The sequence below is a fragment of the Ascaphus truei genome, chromosome 1 (genome assembly GCF_040206685.1).
Source record: "Ascaphus truei isolate aAscTru1 chromosome 1, aAscTru1.hap1, whole genome shotgun sequence".
In the NCBI taxonomy this organism is placed as follows: Eukaryota; Metazoa; Chordata; class Amphibia; order Anura; family Ascaphidae; genus Ascaphus; species Ascaphus truei.
The window spans coordinates 357,644,470-357,664,639 of NC_134483.1; the positions used below are offsets into that span (position 1 = coordinate 357,644,470).

At 40.5% G+C, this 20,170-nt stretch overlaps 1 protein-coding gene across 4 annotated transcripts in view; it reads left to right on the top strand.

Annotated features, from left to right (window-relative positions):
- Positions 1-12,211: 12,211 nt before the first annotated feature.
- The window catches only part of UNC5C (unc-5 netrin receptor C), a 345,827-nt gene continuing 337,868 nt past the window's right edge, over positions 12,212-20,170 (top strand). For all 4 annotated transcript variants that reach the window (XM_075609721.1, XM_075609751.1, XM_075609741.1 and 1 more), the window contains exon 1: positions 12,212-12,826. In XM_075609721.1, the coding sequence (XP_075465836.1) occupies positions 12,712-12,826 (115 nt within the window). In that variant the 5' untranslated portion in view covers positions 12,212-12,711. The remainder of the gene's footprint in view (positions 12,827-20,170) is intronic.

Consider the following 20,170-nt stretch of genomic DNA (forward strand, 5'->3'; position numbering starts at 1 on the left):
AACCGTTTTTCCTATTTCAAAGTCCTGTCGCCACAGTCTAGGTCAGCTTCATAGGCCAACATATTAATTGCAGCCACTGAAAGCTGTATTGTATATATAATCTATTTCTTTCTTATAGGCCGGTGTAGGATCCTTTTGTAGTTTTTTGTAGTAGTTGGTATCCATGAGTTGCCTCTCAATCTCAGCCCTGTAATCAATGTAATTCATGACGACGATGCCACCACCCTTGTCGGCCGGATGCATTAACATCAGTAGAATCTACACTACTGCATCAAATTTAATTAAACGCAGTATTAAAAAGAATTGGAACATTTTGGGCAATGATCCCAAAATAGGCAGTGTCTGCCAGGTACCACCAAGGATGTGCTACCGCCGGGGAAGGAACCTTAGTTACTTCCTTGTACAGGCTGATCCATCTTCGAAGTAGGCACCTGTAACAACATGGCTACAAAGGAAGCCTGGTGTGTATAAATGCCATGGGTGCATTAATTGCTGTTTTTTGCAGACTGGCCAATCTTTTGCCCATCCCCATAATGGGAAACCTATACGCATTAAGACTGCCATAAATTGTGAGACACGGTTTGTCGTCTGTTTTATTAGATGGCCATGTGGGCTTTATTACATAGGCAAAACTAGTCGCATGTTTAAGGAGCGCATGGCTGTCCACAGGTCCACCATTAGAAAAGCGCTAATGGACCAAAATACAGAGGAGAACCTCAAACTGCTTCCGGTGGCTAGACATTTCAGACAGCAGAAACACAGCCTGTCAACGCTGAGATGCATGCCCATCATACAAGCTATCACCCGTGGTGGGGATCGGAACAGACTGTTGCTGCAACTGGAGGCTAAAATGATTCATGACTTTAAAACTATGTCCCCTTTTGGCCTCAATGAGGACTTCAGACTTGGGTGTTTCATCTAAGTGTATTCATTGATCTCATTGTCCCCCTTGTGTGATTACTGTGTTGTACTTCATATTACCTTCCTGGGCTTTACCTATTGCCCTCACCTGCTCGTTCTTAGAATCTTTCCCTTAGTTTAGTATCTTACCCTTGATACTGTGTCTTCCATCCCTCCCTTCCACCTACCTTCCCTTTTGTGTCCCTTTTCCCTGCCCCCCCCCCCTTCCCTCCCCTCCCTTTCCCCCCTCCGCTCCCCCCCTTTGTTCCCCCTGGTATTCCTTTGTCCTTTCCTCCCCTCACCCAGCCTTGGTGTTTTTATTCATTCATATTCACCTCTGGTGTGTTCAACATATAGCCCCAGTTTTTATGCTGCCTTTTACAGGTGCCTTGACTCTATGCGCTTTGGTGCAGCTTTCTTGGAGCGCCTCGGGACCCCCCCTTCCACTCACTTTGTTTATTACTGCTTAGCAGTTGGGACACGAGCACCACGCATGCGCAGTTGAGGGGTTTCTACTAGTGTGGGGTATCCCTAGTTACCGTAGACGCTCCTGATTGCCGTCAGCGCGGGAGACAAGCGCACAGCAGTGACGTCATCTCTTCACTTGACGGAGATGGCTGCAGCTACACAGGTGTGTGGGGTTTTGGTGTAATTAATTTGATTAATGATTGTATGTGGTGTGGGTATATCTAGGTGGTGGGTGTCAGTGCGTCACGAGCACTCCCTTTAGGACCGAAACGTCGGTGATTGTGCCTGCTATTGAATACAATTCTTTTTGACATGACCACGTGTGCTGCCTCTTCCCTACTTCGTGGTCCTGGATCTCCTGGTCTGTCTGGTAAGAAGCCTTGTATTATACCTTCCTTATGGGACAAGCACCTGCCTACATATGTATTTGTGTGCCATCTGTTCTCTCACACACACTATATATTAACGGTGGAGGTTTTCTGTCGCCTTTTTCACCCACCATAACTTTAAAAAAAAATATATATATATACAGTCTTTGTGAAAAAGAAAGTACACCCTCTTTGAATTCCATGGTTTTACATATCAGGACAATCAGGACAGTTATGTATGATTGTTTACATAACAATCATCCTTAGCAGGTCTAAACATTAGGAAAATACAACCTCAGATGAATAACACATGACATATTACACCGTGTCATGATTTATTTAACAAAAATAAAGCCAAAATGGAGAAGCTATGTGTGAAAAACTAAGTACACCCTTACTGCTTCCATAGGAATTAAGATGCTAAGTAGCAGACAGGTGCTACTAATCAAATGCCCTTGATTAATTGATCATCAGCAAGTGTGACCACCTCTATAAAAGCCAAAGTTTAAGCAGTTAGCTGGTCTGGAGCATTCAGGTGTGTGTTAACACAATGCCAATGAGAAAATACATCAGCAATGATCTTAGAGAAGCAATTGTTGCTGCCCATCAATCTGGGAAGTGTTATAAGGCTTTTTCCAAACAATTTAAAGTCCATCATTCTACAGTGAGAAAGACTATTCAAAAGTGGAAAACATTCAAGACAGTTGCCAATCTTCCCAGGAGTGGACTTCCCAGCAAATTCAACCCAAGGTCAGACCGTGCAATGCTCAGAGAAATTGCAAAAAAAACAAGAGTTACATCTCAGACTCTACAGGCCTCAGTTAGCATGTTAAATGTTAAAGTTCATGACAGAACAATTAGAAAAATACTGGACAAGTATGGTTTGTTTGAAGGGTTGCCAGGAGAAAGCCTCTTCTCTCTAAAAAGAACATGGCAGCACGGCTTAGGTTTGCAAAGTTGCATCGGAACAAACCACAAGGCTTCTGGAATAATGTCCTTTGGACAGACAAGACCAAAGTGGAGATGTTTGGCCATAATGCACAGCGCCACGTTTGGTGAAAACCAAACACAGTATATCAGCACAAACACCTCCTGTCAACTGTTAAGCACGGTGGTGGAGGGGTGATGATTTAGGCTTGTTTTGCAGCCACAGGACCTGGGAACCTTGCAGTCATTGAGTCGACCATTAACTACTCTGTATACCAAAGTATTGTAGAGTCAAATGTGAGGCCATCTTTCCGACAGCTAAAGCTTGGCCGAAATTGGGTCATGCACCAGGACAATGATCCCAAGCACACCAGCAAATCTACAACAGAATGGCTGAAAAAGAAAAGAATCAAGGTGTTGCAATGGCCCAGTCAAAGTCTAGACCTCAACCCGATTGAAATGCTTTGGCGGGACGTTAAGAGAGCTGTGCATAAACAAATGCCTGCAAACCTAAACTGAAGCATCGTTGTCAAGAAGAGTGGGCCAAAATTCCTCCATAACGATGTGAGAGACTGATAAAGTCATACAGAAAACGATTACTTCAAGTTATTGCTGCTAAAGGTGGTTTTACAAGCTATTGAATCATAAGGTATACTTAGTTGTTCACACATGGCTTCTCCATTTTGGCTTTATTTTTGTTAAATAAATCATGACAGTGTAATATGTCATGTGTTGTTGTTCATCTGAGGCTGTATTTACCTAATTTCATGACCTGCTAAGGAACAGATGATTGTTATGTCCTGATATAAAACCATGGAATTCAAAGAGGGTGTACATCCTTTTTCACACGACTGTATATAGTTGGTATGCAATAGATCAGTTGGTGTTTCATCGCCACCTGTTACAAGTGTTAGGCACAATGTTCCATATCTTTATGTTTTTCACTTACTTGGAACTCCAATAAATATTCATACAGTTTGTAGGGCTGGATCACTAATGTGTGCACTGTGTTTACGTAGGAGCCTCGCCCTTATTGTTTGTTTCTTTAGAAAAAATTTCACCACTTCACCACTTACTGGAGAAAAACATATTTTGTGCCTCTGTTAATTACAAAAGGAAATAGCAGATTATTTTAAAAAAAATTAGGACTTTGTATACAATGGTATAATTAAAAGTTATAGATTTACATTCTTTCTAAGACAGAAATCCCTACAATTATAGCCCTCTACTATGGTGTTATTTATTAATTTCTGTAAGATTAATAGTCAATAGCTGCTCTCTTCAAGGAGATTTGGAGAAAAAAGTGGATTGGTCATCATCCATTGGCTTGCATTGGGATACAGGAACGTTTTCACAGGCATAGAAGAAAGATTACATTGTTTTCAGCACATTAGGAAAAAGTTTCCCTTATACTGTAAATAGAGAGAATTAACCTCCAGCCAATATAATAGTAAGGTTTCATATTAAATGAGCAACTTCACCAAAGTAATCTAATTGCAATGGCATGTTTAATACAGTAGGTTAAATAATGAGGATTTAAATATATATTCAATATTTACCATTTTAACCCTTTCACTGTCAAGCGTAGTTAAGCAAAGTGTCTAAATTTTGCTATACATTTGCGTAACCATGATTCCCGTGAGAGACATTTTGTGGATGCATAGATTAGCGGTGCACAAACTGGGGGGCGTGCCCCCCAGGCGGGGCGCGAGATTAACTGCGGGAGGCGCGGGGTTTACAGAGGCCCCGCGCGCTTCCCGAAGGCGCTTAAATGAAGTGCCGGGAAGCAGCGAAGGCCTCCGTAAACCTTACTTACCGTGGTTCAGCCGGCATCTGGAGATGCGTCGCCATGGCAACGCGGTGTCAGGTCATGTGACGTCGCATTGTTATGGCAACGTGATGTCATGACGCCCAGACGCCGGGAACCAAGGTAAGGAGGAGGAAGGGAGGGGGCGCGCGGAGAGGACAGCCAGCAGGGGGCGTAGGGGAAAAAGATTGCGCTCCCCTGGCATAGATCACAAAATGGAATGCCCATTTTACCTTCATCATGAGGGATGACATCATCGCCTGGGAACAGAGGAGGCAGGATGCAGCACCTGAGGCAGCCTCTTTCACATGTGATAGAGGGCGGTCTTAAGGGCAGACTGCTAAGTGGACCACGCTAATCGCACCTGCATAGGACCCCCTTGATTACCCCACTCCCCTCCTCCCTCCACCGGACTCCATCAATCACCCAACAAGGTAGAGAACCGGTGGTGGTGCATGTGGAGGAAGCAGGTTTTGCTCCAATTTTGTTCCACTTGCACCAGTGAGCATTTTGGGAAATGGGTATAGGAGAAGTTACAGGACGGAATAGAGGACGGAATATTATAATGAGGTTATCAAAATTTGTGATAATGGGTGCAGTGCTTTTCTTTTTGCATCAGGTTGTGGTGGCATTAACCACTGCTTCTAAGAAGCCTGCGTCAAATGTGACAAACAAGATTAGAAATCTTCATACCTTACTGGTGGATATTGATTTAAATCAATTTTCAGTACACCGTTTTCATACAGTACATTTTCCCCAAATGCATTGGAGTGTTTCTACAATCTTTATTGTTCATTTTTCAAACAAGTAAGTAAAACCTCACTTTAAGGATGATCGAATCTTTCAATTATGTCAATTACGTTCATAGGTTTAAAACCGCTGCTGCATAAAACTACCCCGTTAACAAATCTGCATTCAAAACTCATAGAAATATAAGAAATACATCACCAAGGACGGATGTCTGCAACACACTGAATACAATCAAGCACAATTTATGCTACAAAAACGCATTTACTTAAAGCTTAGAGCTTAGTGCAGGGAAAAAAACAGAACTGATAATGTTTCAGGGCAGCAGCCCTTTCATCAGATCACCCCCAAAGTGCTGCTGCACTGACACGTTATCCGTTTAGTTTTTTGTCCTGCACTAAGCTCTAAGCTATAATTAAATGCATTGTGTAGAGTAAATTGTGCTTGATTTTGTCAGTGTGCTGCGTACAGTACATTTTTCATTGCCTACATACATTCGTGGGTAGTGTGGACAGGACCTGTATGTTTCAGCAACTTTTGAAGATTTATCTATCTTTTTATAAACGTTGAGTGCAGCCTATTCCTATTTCTTTTGTATACTTGTAATCGCAGATTGACTGAACTGAGCAAGTGGTTTTATTTGTGTGGGTGCCATTAGGGGTTATTCATTGCACATACATAGTGCTGATCAGAACACTATTGCCTGGAAACTTCTATTAAAATCAATATGTGTTTCCATGCAACAGTGACCCAATTAGCACTATCACCGTTTAATAAATAACCCCCATTGAAGTGAATAGCAATTGTGCAAACAATATTGCCCGGGCATTTAAAGCAGCAATGCCACCCCTAAAAATGTATTTTCTATTTTAGTTTACATGAACTGGGAGGGTGTCACAAAGGCATGTATCTACCAGGCATGTATTATTTTCCACTGGACAAGTCTGCTCGTTGATCGGAAACTAGGTATAGGGGAACCACATACCAGTCAGAGCAGATTGCTGCTTTAAGTGAATGTGCAAAGTTACATAGTTACATAGTAGATGAGGTTGAAAAAAGACATACGTCCATAAAGTTCAACTAATGCTAAATTTACAGACAGATACTTTATCCTATATTTGTATTTACAGTATATTAATCCAGAGGAAGGCAAAGAAAAAAACAGAGTGAAATATTTTCTAATGATATCTCATAATCGGAAAAATAAATTCCTTCCTGGCTCCAAATATTGACAATAATATTACTCCCTGGATCAACATCCTTCTCATGTTTAATTATTTGGTATATCCCTGTATGCCTTTCCTTTCTAAAAAATATGTCCAACCTTTTTTGGAAGATATCTATTGTATCTGCCATCACAGTGTCATGGGTAATGAATTACTCTATAGAACCCTTTCCTTTGTTGCTGGTGAAATCTCCTTTCCTCCAATCTTAATGTATGACCTTGTGTCCTTTGTACTGCTCTTGGGATGAATAGTTCTTTTGAAAGCTCCTTATAGTGTCCCCAAATATATTTGTATATAGTTATCATATCCCTTATTAGACACCACTTTTCTAATTTAAACAAATCTAATTTAGCTATCCTCTCATCATAAACCAGATTATCCCCTTTATGAATTTGGTGGCTCATCTCTGCACTTTGAAGAGTTCCATAATGTATTTTTTATGGAGGTGTGCCCAAAAATGTACTCCATATTTAAAGTGTGGTCTTACTAATGCTTTATAGAGGAGCATAATTATGTTTACTACCCTTCCATCAATTGCCTTTTTATGCAAGATAAGATCTTGGTTGTCTTTGCACCTACTGGATGACTTTGGGAACTATTGCTAAGCCTGCTGTCTACACGCACTCATATATACTTCTCCATCAAGGATTCTCCTAAGTCAGGGGCGCGCAAATTTTTGGTTCCCCCCCCCCCACCTGCTCCTCTCCGTTCCGAGCCCCCCCTTCCGTACCTCACGCGGCATCAAATTACGCTGCGGTGTCACGTGATATCACTTGACCCGCGGCATCAATTTGACGCGTGTGACATCATGCCACATGACCCTGCGGTGTCATTTGATGCCGCGTTGCCATGAACATGAGTGACGCCGGCAGAGTCCAGGTAAGGTTTAGAATTGCAGGAGCCTCACACAATCCCCCGGCATTTAATTTAAATGCTTCGGGGAAGAGCGCAGGGCCTCTGCAACCGCCCCCACCCCGCAGACAAATCCAGCACCACCCCTGGGGGGCGCGCCCCCCATTTTGTGCACTGCTGTCCTAAGTTATCCCCATTTAATTTGTAAGTTGCTTATTTATCCTTGTTTCCCAAATTCATAACCTTACATTTATCTGCATTAAACCTCATCTGCCATTTACCTGCCCAATTTTCCAGTCTATCCAAGACCTTCTGGAAGAGAAATTACATTCTGCTCTGATTCTACTACCTTACACAATTTAGTGTCATCTGCAAAGATGGAGACTTTGCTCTCTATGCCTACCTCAAGGTCATTAATAAACAAAGTTAAGAATCAGGGGTCCCAGTACCAATCGTTGAGGTACTCCACTGACATCTTTAGCCCAACCTGATAAAGTTCCATTTATGACAACTCTCTATTGTCTATCTTTCAACCAGTCTTCAACCCAGGTGCAAATATTTTTACTGAGTCCAATTTGCTTTACACTACACTAACCTCATGTGGGAAACCATATCAAAAGCCTTTGCAAAATCTAACTAGACCACAACAACTGCATTACCCTGGTCTAAATTCCTACTTACCTCCTCAAGGAAACAAATAAGGTTCGTTTGGCATGATCTATCCTTCATAAATCCATGTTGACTACTAATAATACTTTTGTTTTCCATGAGTTATTCCTGAATATTATCCCGTACTAAACCTTCAAATAGCTTCCCCATATTGATACTAGGTTTGCAGGGCTGTAATTCCCCAGTTGTGATCTAGCTCCCTTTTTAAATATAGGCACCACATCTGCTTTACGCCAATCTTGTGGAACTGAGTCTGTGGAAATTGAGTCCTTCAATATTAAAAGTAATGGTTGGCTAATACTAAACTTAGTTCCTAAAGAACTCTTAGATGTATGGCATCGGGGCCAGCTGCCTTATTTACTTTAATTTTATCAAGCCACCTATGAACTTCTTCTTCCTCAGTTAACCAATTGTTCTTTAAAATAGAGGTTGTGGCTTTCTCCTGCGACAATATTATTGCAATTGATTCTTCCCTGGTAAATACAGAGGCAAATAATTTGTTTAATATCTCTGCTTTTTCCTTATCTCCCTAGTTTGCCTGCACATCTCACACTGAATTGACACGTTTTTGTTAATAAAGTACCTAAAGAACTTTTCAAGGTTGATCTTACTTTCTATTGCAATCCTTTGTTCATTTTTCATATTTTTGCTAATTTGATTGCCCTTTTGCAATTTTTGTTACATTCCTTTTAATTCTGATATGATGTCTCCATCCGTTCTGACTTTAAGAATCTAAAAGCCTGCCTTTTCTTTTCCAGACTTGTTTCTTTTATACTTATTACCAAAGGGTATACACTGATAAGTGTACTTTTCTAACAATGTTTTATAGACTGCCCATTTATCTTCCACGTGTTTCCCTGCAAAATCATCATCCCATTGTATTCCTTGTAGATTATTCCTCAGTTTATTAAAATGTCTGTTTCTGAAATGTAAATGTTTTGTTTAATGTATAAGAAATTATCACAAGGCAAAGCTATTTGGCTAAATAAATAGATTAGAAAATCTGCAGTGCCCTGTGATGCCTTCTTATACCCTGTACCTTGGATTATTTACATGCCATCCCTGATCACAGGAGCACGGTAACTGTATTATTGACTTTGTTTACGGTGTGCACAGGTATCTTTATTTTGTAAGTCAAATGAGACCATGTTATGAACACTGTTTCCCAAATGTTCCCGGACTTGAGTATTTGTTATTACTTCTACATTGTTTGATATGACCAAATCCAGTATTGCCCCTCTCCTGGTTGGTTCCTCAATAATTTGGGTTATGTCATTGTCTTTAAATTACCCAAATTATTGAGAAACATAAAAATCTGTGGTAGTAAAAAGCAGCCAAAGTTAGACATTTCGAACTTATTGAAATATATTGTAAACGCTTTATAATTTAAACTTTAAGTTTCTCACATATTCTTACTATGTTATCAGGAGAGGAGCTTAACATTTGTAGAACTTTTGGTTTACCATCCTGATAAAATTACGATACTGTAACATTGACTAATGGGGGGCATTCAACAAAAAGTATTGTAGGCCATGCCTGGCTTGGCTACTAATCTACCCTCCCCCCACAGTAGGCAGCTCCCTTTAGTGACAGGGGAGGGGATGGGCTAAGGCATTTGTTCTGCCCAATCCTGGGCTCAGATCTTGGACCTTCCTCCTCTCCTCCTCTGTACTTAATGGGCTGCATACCAAATTTAGTTGGTGTATCTCCCCCTTGCGAGAGACAGGTATCACACAGGGGTGTTCAGAACTCTGGCACATTCTGTCCCCTCCCCTTGGGGAGTGGGGTGAGTACCTTACCTCTGGCTCTATTAAGGAGTCAGGAAAGAGTTAGGACTGACCTTGGTGCCTTAGGCCAGGCGTGGAAATCCAGGGACGATCTGTAGGTTGGAGGCCTAATAGATCCAGTATATGCTGTATGCTGTTGGAAAATAAAGTCCAGTTGTTATAAAATATACTCCTGCCTGGTGTGCAATCTATCTGGGGAGTAGTGTGAGTTCTCCTGCAGGGGTTGTCTCCAGGTGGAGGCACTGACACCGTGAGGAACCAGTTAATACCCCAGAAGCCTGTCCTGATGTCTCCAATATCACTGGCGGACCACTCAGTATCCTGTGAGTCAGCAGCTAACCAGCACATAACACCGTGTAGTGGCACAATCTCCCAGAGGGTGGGGGAAACACTGCTACAGTAAGATTGTACGGAAAGTCTCGTTCTCTGAAATTCCTATTACATAAAGCTACTAAAATGTCCTGGTTCAGCCAGGACAGTTTGAAGTTGCACAGATCTGTAGAAAAACACAAGAGGGTCAGAAAAACTGAAACATTATAACAGGTTTTATTTTTTTTTTAAATATAAGTTTTCCTTTATGTATAGTGAATAAAAATATCACTTGTGCCCACATTCACGTCTCAGACAGGTCTGCAACCCTCCTTCTCACTATTACCTCTTAGCACACAGTGCTTCCACTGCAGCCAGGAATTCTGGGATATGACATGCAAGTAAGCACTCAGTGTCACCTTGTGCTTCATATTCATTTTAACATGGATCCTTGTAACCATATGCTTGCCGTATTACACAGCTTTTCAGCACAGCCTGGGTTAAAGAAGTCCTTATACAGTTAAACCTACCCACAGACAGTGTATAGTATAGTAAAGTGTTTCCAAACCGGGGTTCCATGAGAGTATCCAAAGAGAGCCACTGGAATTCCCAGATCTCCCAGAACAGGGAAAAAGCAGGGCAGTTGCTAGGGGGCTGGGCAGTTTCCTCCAGCCTGATTGGCTGCTGATGGGTGGACCAGGCATTCAGTAGGTGTTAGGAGCCTGGGGGTGTGGCCAAGCAGACAAGGAGGAAGCAGTATGGGCAGAAGAGGGGTAAGGCTACGCTTATAGTGGATAAATCAAATTGAGATGACTTCCAGCTCGCAACCAAGCCGTCGGGTTGCGCTTACTATAAGCGCACGCGACGGCGGCAATGCATTTGTTTTGATGTCACGTCGCTGTCGCCCGCACTATAAGCGCATTCTAAGGTGCGTGCATCAATCACCCTTCCCCCCTCTGTTTCCTGTGACGCTCGGTCGCTGCTCTGTGTCTCTTGTCGCTGACTGCCCTGTTATGTGGGTGCCTCAGTAACTTAGCCCTGTTTTAGGGGTGCCCCGAGAGGACAAAGGTTGAAAACCACTGGAATAGTATCGCTGTACATTTTTAGAGTTGCGTCCTACTCTATTTCCGTTAAATTACTGGTTTACAACAAGATAACCGCTACTGCCATTCAGTAAATACCTCTGAGCATCACACAGTGATTATCTTCACCTCCAACTCATCTCCTTCAGGACAGCAATACTTGGGATATCCCAGTGCCAAGAGTTTTACAGACACTAGAATAATTAACAATTAAAGTAATTGTTGCTGTTTGTCGATATGTGTACTGTATTTACTTATTTACGTTTAAATAAGTTATTCCCCTTGCAAGTGCATCACTATGTTAACACAGCACCATTCAATCTCAGAGATGTCTTTATCTCTATTTATACAACACACCGGCATCAAACCGAATCATGTTAGTATCCATATCACAGTTGTATCACTAATAAACTACCCTTTCAGTACTTTTTGCTTTTTTTTTTTGCATGAACGGGTGTGATTTAGCGTTTAATTAAAGAAGCCAATCTAGGAATTGTACTATTTAATTTACACCTCTTTTCCTTGTAAAGTAGGTGTGACTACAAAGTAGGGACTTTATGCTGCGGCCCTGCTTCGTATAAATTCCAAAAAGGCAATTTCATCTATGTTTTTAAATTAACCCCTGTGTTACTGAGAGCAAAAGCTTTGCCGGCACCAGCAGGGTTAAACATATATCTTCCAGCTCAACACTTTCTGAAATAATTTGATAAGTCCCATTTAGGCTGCCTGCATTTATAAGTGCCATATCTGTGGTGGTTAGTGGTTTAAAAATAAATGACAACAAAACCACAGACACACACAAGCACAGCAGGAGGGAACCAGAGGCTGAATTCGCTTTCGCAAATAATGAGAGATCAATTTCATGACAATTCAGTGTTTAAGTGCTGTGGCAGTACTAAAAACTAAATATCTCATGCTGCTTCTGTTGTTGCTGCTCTGAATACGGTGCACCGAATATATTGACTCCTGGTCCTGAAATGATGGGATCCAGGTCTGTTTTTTTGTTCAGTCTGCTATGAAGCAAGGGGAGGCAGGGCTGTGTTACAGAGAGCCCAGTGTCACAGGCTGAGTTGCTCTCAGTCTCCTTGTAACATTGAATAGAGACAGACACAGATTTGCTGTCCCTGCCTCTCGCACGCATATGGTTTTACACAGCTCCAACATACGAATGTTTCACTATATAACCTGCTACCAGCACTTATTGACTGAATGGGTGTGTAGGATGCGGGCTGTTCGTGTATTGCAAGATCAAAGATACTTGTTCGCAAGATTTTAAAGCAATTCAGCACTGTGCTTTTAGTCTGTGTTCATTTTCCTCGGAGGATCATTCTTGCCACATTGTACATAGAAGAATTTTTCTGTTAATCCAAAAGGGATACTGAAGTACCTAGGAGAGCAGACATTGGTGGCTTGTTGCTATGCTCTTTTTTGGCATACGATCCTTCTGACCCAAGTACGTACGGGAAATACACGCGCTTCAAAGTGTCTCTGTAACTATTGCCAGCCCTGGTGAAGAAAGTGGAGTTTTCCCAAGCAGTGCTGAGCCAGCTTTCGTGCCTTCCAAATATCATGGGGAAGGGTCTGGAAACTGCGAGCTGTGGTTTGGGACTGGGATACATCCTGCAAATGTTTTTCCTACCTGCATTGGCAATATTAAGTGCAAGCAGCACCTTCGCAGCTCAAGGTAAGAACTTAAACTAGAGCAGAGGGGGGGAGCAAAATTATCATTAATGAGTGGATTTGAACAAGTGTTGAACGCTGTGCAAGAACGCAGTATAGTAATGCAATAGGCACCTAGGAGTTGGTGTACCATCAGTTAATAAGAGCTACAGAAATCGGCATGATCTGTATTAATGCTCTAATAGCAGCCCTACTCCTAAGTGACTTTTAGATAATATTTCCCTATTTTGAGGCAGCCTCAAATCTGGTTTTACAGTACCCCTGGAGTCTGAAGGAATATTGTACATATAGCGTTGGTGAAGCATCACCTTTAAATACTCCCCAAGGGCCTTTTTTTCCCCCGAATGTGTTCCAGATCTAGTATTGCACCTCTCATCAGCCGGGATGTCAGGAATCGCATGGAATTATGTGACTCCTTATAGAAAGACAAGCAGGTTATTTGGCTATGTTTGTAAAGATGTGCAGAATGGGAGGGCAGAAAGCTTGTGCTATTACTGCCTATGAACTCAAAGCTCTCAGACCTTTCAGTCCTTAAAACTGTAGCTTTTATTACACCCTAGATGCCTGAAAAGGCTCTTAAATATCTGAATAAGTGTTCAGACTAATTAGGGATGTGCACTGCGGTGAAAATATATATTTACATTGTAGGAAATGCATTCCATTCACATTGAGATCCTTAGCTTTTACGTCTGTTTTGACAGATAAATTGTGTGTATATCTAATATAGATAGATAGATAGATAGATAGATAGATAGATAGATAGATAGATAGATAAATCTCACATTCAGGAAACATACAGGCACCAAGAATGAGTGAAAGGTATGCTTACTTGGTTAGAGGGGATACCCTTTTTGATATGGTATATGGTGTTGGCATTTGTATAACTATATAACTATATCCATTTAACCCTTTGACCTCAGAGCTTTATACACTTGCCATGAAATCAACCCCAGCTATTTGATATCTAAACTGCAACAGTAGTTTTGTTAAAGGCTGAACGTGTCCTTCATTTCTCCGGCAGCCGGTTAAATACGTCTGAACAAGTGCCTTATTTACCTATGTAAATAGCCTCTACCATTTGTTTTTTTTTTAATATAACTAATTATTAGTAGTATTATATGCAAAGAGCTACATTCAGTGCTAAGTAGAGATGAGGGATAAATACAAACATCTGTGTTTAGATCTTGTGCTCGGTTAGGGGGGCTTTTATTTTGTTGGCTTCCTGAGTAGTTTTAAGGAACATGGGATGAAGGAAATGATTAGATAATGAACCATATAAATAGCAGCTCAGGTTAAAACTACTCCAGCGTTTTTGCTCCTGAGATTTCCGAGGAGGTGTTCCTCCTTAGATAAAACGATACGTTGGAGCCAGAACGGGGCTGGTGGGAAATAAGATCAATAAAGACAATCAGGCAAGGAGATAAAGGGATTAATACCTTGAGGAGAGAGTGAGACCAGGGAGCCAGGGCACATGTTTCCGCTATGCCTCTGCATGTGGATTTAAATGGATAGCTGTTTATCATCAAGTACTTGAAATACCCACCCAACATCCCTGCGAATGTAAAGGTTACACCAATATGTTCTGTGAATAGTGCAGAAGTATCAGAAACGTGAATATTAAAGGAAACCACTGTTTTTGCCCACCCCCCACCCAGCAGTGAAGTGGTTACCAAAAAGGAAATATTACAGAGGTTATATTGTACTGTATTTGCAGTCAAGTTAGCACTTGTGTACTCATTTGCAACTGCGCGTCCCTGTCTTTTTTCCGGGCTCCTATTCAGAAGTTGTCCGGGTTGTTAAACCCCTCGAAGAGGCAACATTACATTGCACTTACAGTATATGCACCTTTCTGCTATTTCATGGGAGGACTATGACAGTAGACCAATGTCAAGTGCACTTGTACTTTATGTGGAAGAGTGCAAAGTATAAATGCTCTGTGCTTTTCTGCCACTGGGATCAATAAAGAAAAGACAGGAGTTGTGCATTCCTTGAAAATCTGTGTATCAGAGATACTGCTGTATATACAGTTCTCCAAAGCAATGTATCAAAATTCAGTAATGCCATACTTAGTGGTGCCAACATGTAGCTCTTTGGATAAATGTATAAATGTTAGCATATTACTGGGTACTTAGTGGTACATTACCGTAACAAATTAGAAACAGAATTTTACAACAGATAAGAACCACTTTTTCCCCACAGTCTGCTCATTAAAGCAATCTTTTATTATTAGCATTACTGTAATAATAATCATTGTGTATTTATAATGTGCCAACATATTTCGCAGCTCAGTATAATTAGGGTGTGAGGATGGAGAGAATCTGAAAGGAGGGCTCTGTTCCAAGTTGCTTACAATCTAAGGGAGGGGAGATTGAGAGCTGTTCACCCATAACCTAGGTCCTAGTGGATGGGATGCTCTTTTCTTGAGAATAGTTATTAAAATAAAGACAGGAGGTAGAAGTATGAAAATTAGGAGAGTTAGCAAGTTCACACTAGTGACAGGGCTTACAGTAGCCAGACGCTGTCTTTTTTTGTTAATGTTAATAGGTATCCCAATAATGTTCGTTTGTAATCTATAGATTCCAAACCCACTGCGTCTAGTTTCCTATTTGACTCTCCTTTGTACTGCTGCTCAGATACAGCCCATGACTCTGATCTCTGCAGACTTCTGAACCTCTGTCTGTCAGGGTAATTACTGGCTATCCTCAAGGAGGTTTGATTCAGCAGACATGCTCTATCATGAGTCTTGATCTACAGGCATGCTATTACAAAAATACAAGCAAATTACTGTCCTGGCATTAGAGACATCCATATGGCTTCCATGTCAATAAAATATGCATATCATTAGCTACAATATCATAAATAGCCAACTTTTCAAATATATTTGATGACTTTCGTGTATACATTTACAGCATTGAAACAGATTAAGTAATTTCTGTGATTCTTATTTATTTCTATTATACAACTAATAAATGGGAACCCGGCCCCGATTGTGATTGCCAGTCTGTGTCTGCCAATAAAATATATACTTGCAATTTAATAATAACTTTTTCATATAGTGCTTTTTCCCAATGGGACTCATAGCTACGGTATAGTGCATTACCCAACACACAAGAATTTTTACAGACAGTCTCCCTGCCCCATAGATCTTACAATCTGTGTTTCTGGTGCCTGATGCAGAGGGAGATTTATATATTTATAAAATATTTTACCAGGAAGTAATACATTGAGAGTTACCTCTCGTTTTCAAGTATGTCCTGGGCATATATAAAGTGTGTCCTGGGCAGATAAAGTGACTTGCACAAGGAGCTGACACCAGGAATTGAACCAAGTTCTCACAGAGCCACTCCTTCCTAGCTGTACTCACTTGCATTATACTCTTTAAGGAAAATAAATTGAATCTGTTTTTAAAACACTTCTAGCAGTACTGTGAGTAGAAATAACTTGCTCCACTGAGTGGGAGTATCATGCAGGAAATAATGAAGATGAGCAGCTTCATTAATGCCTGTAAGGAAGCTGTTTTATGGTTCCAGGAAAAATGCTTAGGTTTTTTTTTTTTTTTAATCGGCTGAACTAAGCAACCTAACCTTTTAGAGTTTGTCATGAAACAGTTGAAGAGGTATTGATTAATACTATAGTTGAAGTGTTATGGTACTACAGGGTACTTGATTGAACGCTACTTTTTACTTCCAAATCTAAACCTGCACACATTTTTTGGAAGAGAATTTGATTTAATACAAAAAAAATGGGGTTTCACTTAATAGTGATTAATGAAAGTATTTACGTCAAAGGCATTGTGCCAAAAGAAATCCTTCTTAATTATACATTTCCATCACTATGTGCTTCCCAAGTCCTTATTACTGTTTTTCCCCCCTCTCATACGCAATGTTTTTGTAACTTTTACCCTGTACTGCAGTGCTTTCACTCCACAGCCTGTAAGTGGCACCAAATATAGTTATATATCCTCCTTATCATTAGTTTCGGGCCATAGAAGTATAAGTCGTTTAGAGATTTTGGTCTCATGCTTTGGACTTGTGAAGCATCTGATTTCTTTCTGGAAGACTTGAAAAGCTAGATGAGTACTGCATGTGAGAATAACACAGCAAATCTTGAATAAGGATAGGTGAGGGGCTCTATTTGTGAGGGAGCCTGTTCAAAATGGAATATGCTTGAAATGGGTGAGTGAACATTGCTTTGGATATTGCCCACGTGGCTTCATCATTCTGGATACAGATGAGACATATTTGCCTGACTGACACAGAAGCAGGCAAGCTTTTCAGAGCCAAAATCAGACATGCTCTGCTTTCGTTGCTATTTTGATAGACACTGGCGATATAGGCTGCAGGATCATCTGGATGTAGATTAAAGCATAGTGCTAAAGGAGGCTACGCTTCATAGTCTTAACTTTAGATGATGAATAAGGCATATGCCTAAGGTAGGAAAAAAACCATAATGTTAATATATCCTATCTGTAATTTTGGAAACTGTAATATGAACCTTTTCATGTTTTATCTGAGTGCATATTTAAGTATTACATGATTGGGATTCGGATACTTTTTGTTTTACCATCTTAAATGCTATGTATTCAAGAATAAAATCACTTTTTTTTCCTTCTGGTCTGGAAAACTCATGTATAATCTCACGCATTACATATTATAATACGTCATTAAAAAAATGAGCATTTAAATGGGATTCGGTTGACTTTATGAATGCAGAATACAATTACCTTAACTCAATGGGAGCTAACAATAAAGAGCACAAAACAGCATTTTCCTTTTATAAATCTTGCCTTTTCATAAATGTATTGATTGTAATTTGATGGTCCTGGTTTGCTGCATTCACCATGCCTTCATTTTTTTTAATGGAAAGTAATTTAGTATAAGGTATCTTAAAGTTGGTTAAAGATCTAAGAAACCTTCAATATAAATGACCACGGATAAGGTAATAAGGTTGTACAGTATGCCCAAAAGACACAAGGACACAACTAATTAATTAGCACTTCATTTACTATATTTTTATTATAATACATTTTGCACATGTCCATAGCTAGAAAGCAATGCAAGTCAGTGTGGCTGATTAGTGTGGCTGCATTGGTTATTCTCATTCTCACCTTGTGAATGAGAAATGGGCAATAGTAAGAAGTCATCCCTCAGATGAGCGGGTGCAAAGCAGTATCTTTCTTGTGAGACAACCAATGATGTCTGGGGATAAGAGCTTGGTTTATAAAGCTGCAGTGTAGCATGTGCATTTCATTAGCAATCTCGGCAAGTGATATATACGATGTTCTGTGTTGAAGTAGAAAAGGAGCTATTCGCATGTACCATCCACAATAAATACACCCTTCAGCCTTTCAATTATGCATAGGATCTCAAAGCCGCCCATAACAATACCTATTTTTATTCATTTGCATTAATGAAAAAAAAACTCAATACTGTGTCACACTGCGAATGAATGTGCTTTTGAAATATGACCAGAATAAGCTTAGTTGCAGGATACTAACCAGCTAATCTTTACACACTAATTACTTGATCTTCTCGAGCATTATTTCCATTCACTTGAGAAATATCCGCATGACATGTATTGAACTGAGGATATAGAAAGTACCAGGTGGAGTTTTAAAATGATATAATAAAGTAATTTTCCTAAGTAGGACCACAAAATACGACAGTATAAAGTAAGTATAGGCTGAAAAATGGGGGCAAAATTGCTTACCAGTTCTGGTCTAACTCTTTCCGTGCCTGAGGGCACGGATAACCCTTAATAGGCTTAAGAGAGCACAGGTTTGCCAATTAAAAGCAGACAGTAACAGTGGCTGAGGTTGAACCTTCTGAGGAAATCTCTGCCGATAGCAGGGATGGCAAACTCCAGTCCTCAAGAGTTACCAACAGGTCAGGTTTTCAAGATATACCTGCTTCAGCACAGGTGGTTCAGTCAACGAGTGAACCGTCGGTGCTGAAGCAAGAATATCCGTTAACCCTGACCTGTTGGTTGCCCTTGAGGACTGGAGTTGGCTACCCCTGCTTTAGAGGGAGAGTGAGATCAGAAACTGGTGACATGGTTGTTGCTGATTGTGTGACCGTCTAAATTGCTGTTGGACTGGGGGGGGGGTGGGTGAGGCCTCTATAACTCACTTACCTTGGCTTCCAGCGGCACGTCGTTATGGTAACCCGGTGTCAAATAATGCCGCAGGATCACGCGATGTCGCTTTGCCATGGCTATAGGGCAAGGCTGCGCAAACTTCCTGTGCTGCGTCCCCCTGACTGCTCTTCTCACGATCGCACCCCCCTTTACCCTCAATGGAGCGTTAAATGACACAGGGTCATGTGATGTCACGTGACCCGCGTCGTCATTTGACGTCACAGCTCCATGGTAACGGGCCTCCCCCAAATAAAGTTTCGAGCCCCCCATTTTGCACACCGCTGCTATAGGGGATTGACTAGCTTAATGGCGATCCAGAAAGAAGTGGAGAATCTTATGGCAAGATTCATGTTTTTAGGCAGAATTGAAACTTCTATATGTTTCCTAATAGGAAAATAATCACCTGATATACAGTAGCAAATAAAATTTGGTGCATCTGCTCTTGAAACATGGCACATGTTCATGAACCCAGGTTCATAATATTGAGAGGGCTCTTGAAGGGATTTCTGTTTTGGCAACTGAAGCCTTGGTAACCTGAATTTGGAGATTTTGATTGATTCACGTCCTTTAGCTACTGTACACCCTTTGTGTCACGTTGTGTAGTGCACCATACACCCTCCCATTCCAGAGACAAAATGTCATAATCTCTTTCCCTTCTTGGGGACATGGAGCAAATGAACTAAGGGGAGTTTAAATAATTTCTGGACCCCACCAAAAAAAAGAAACCTACTTAACCATGAAAAAAAATGATTTTTGCATGTAGGAAGATTCAGCTTTTTAAGTTGATTAATTACATTGGTATTTAGGACCGGACCTTTTAAAATTGAAAACAGAGAATGTGATTTCAATAAGACATCATAACATTTATTTAATTACATTTGTGAATGATTGGATTCCTAATTTATAGCCGATATTTAGATACTCAAAAGGCTTCGCTTTCTATTTCTTTGTACTATGTTTAAATAAGTTGTTTGTGTTTGTTTTTGTTGCCGTAATATACAAATTGAATTTGATATGTATAACTCATGTAATACATTAAGAAATTTATGGCTTTTTTTTAGCAAGTGCCACTGTATCTGAAGCAGTTTTTTTTTTTTTTTTTAATAAAGGCAATAATTATTTATCAAAAGCATAATCTTTTAAAGATGCATACACATTTTATTGAAAAGTTAGAATGAATTAACACTATAAGCACAATAAGTATTATAGTATG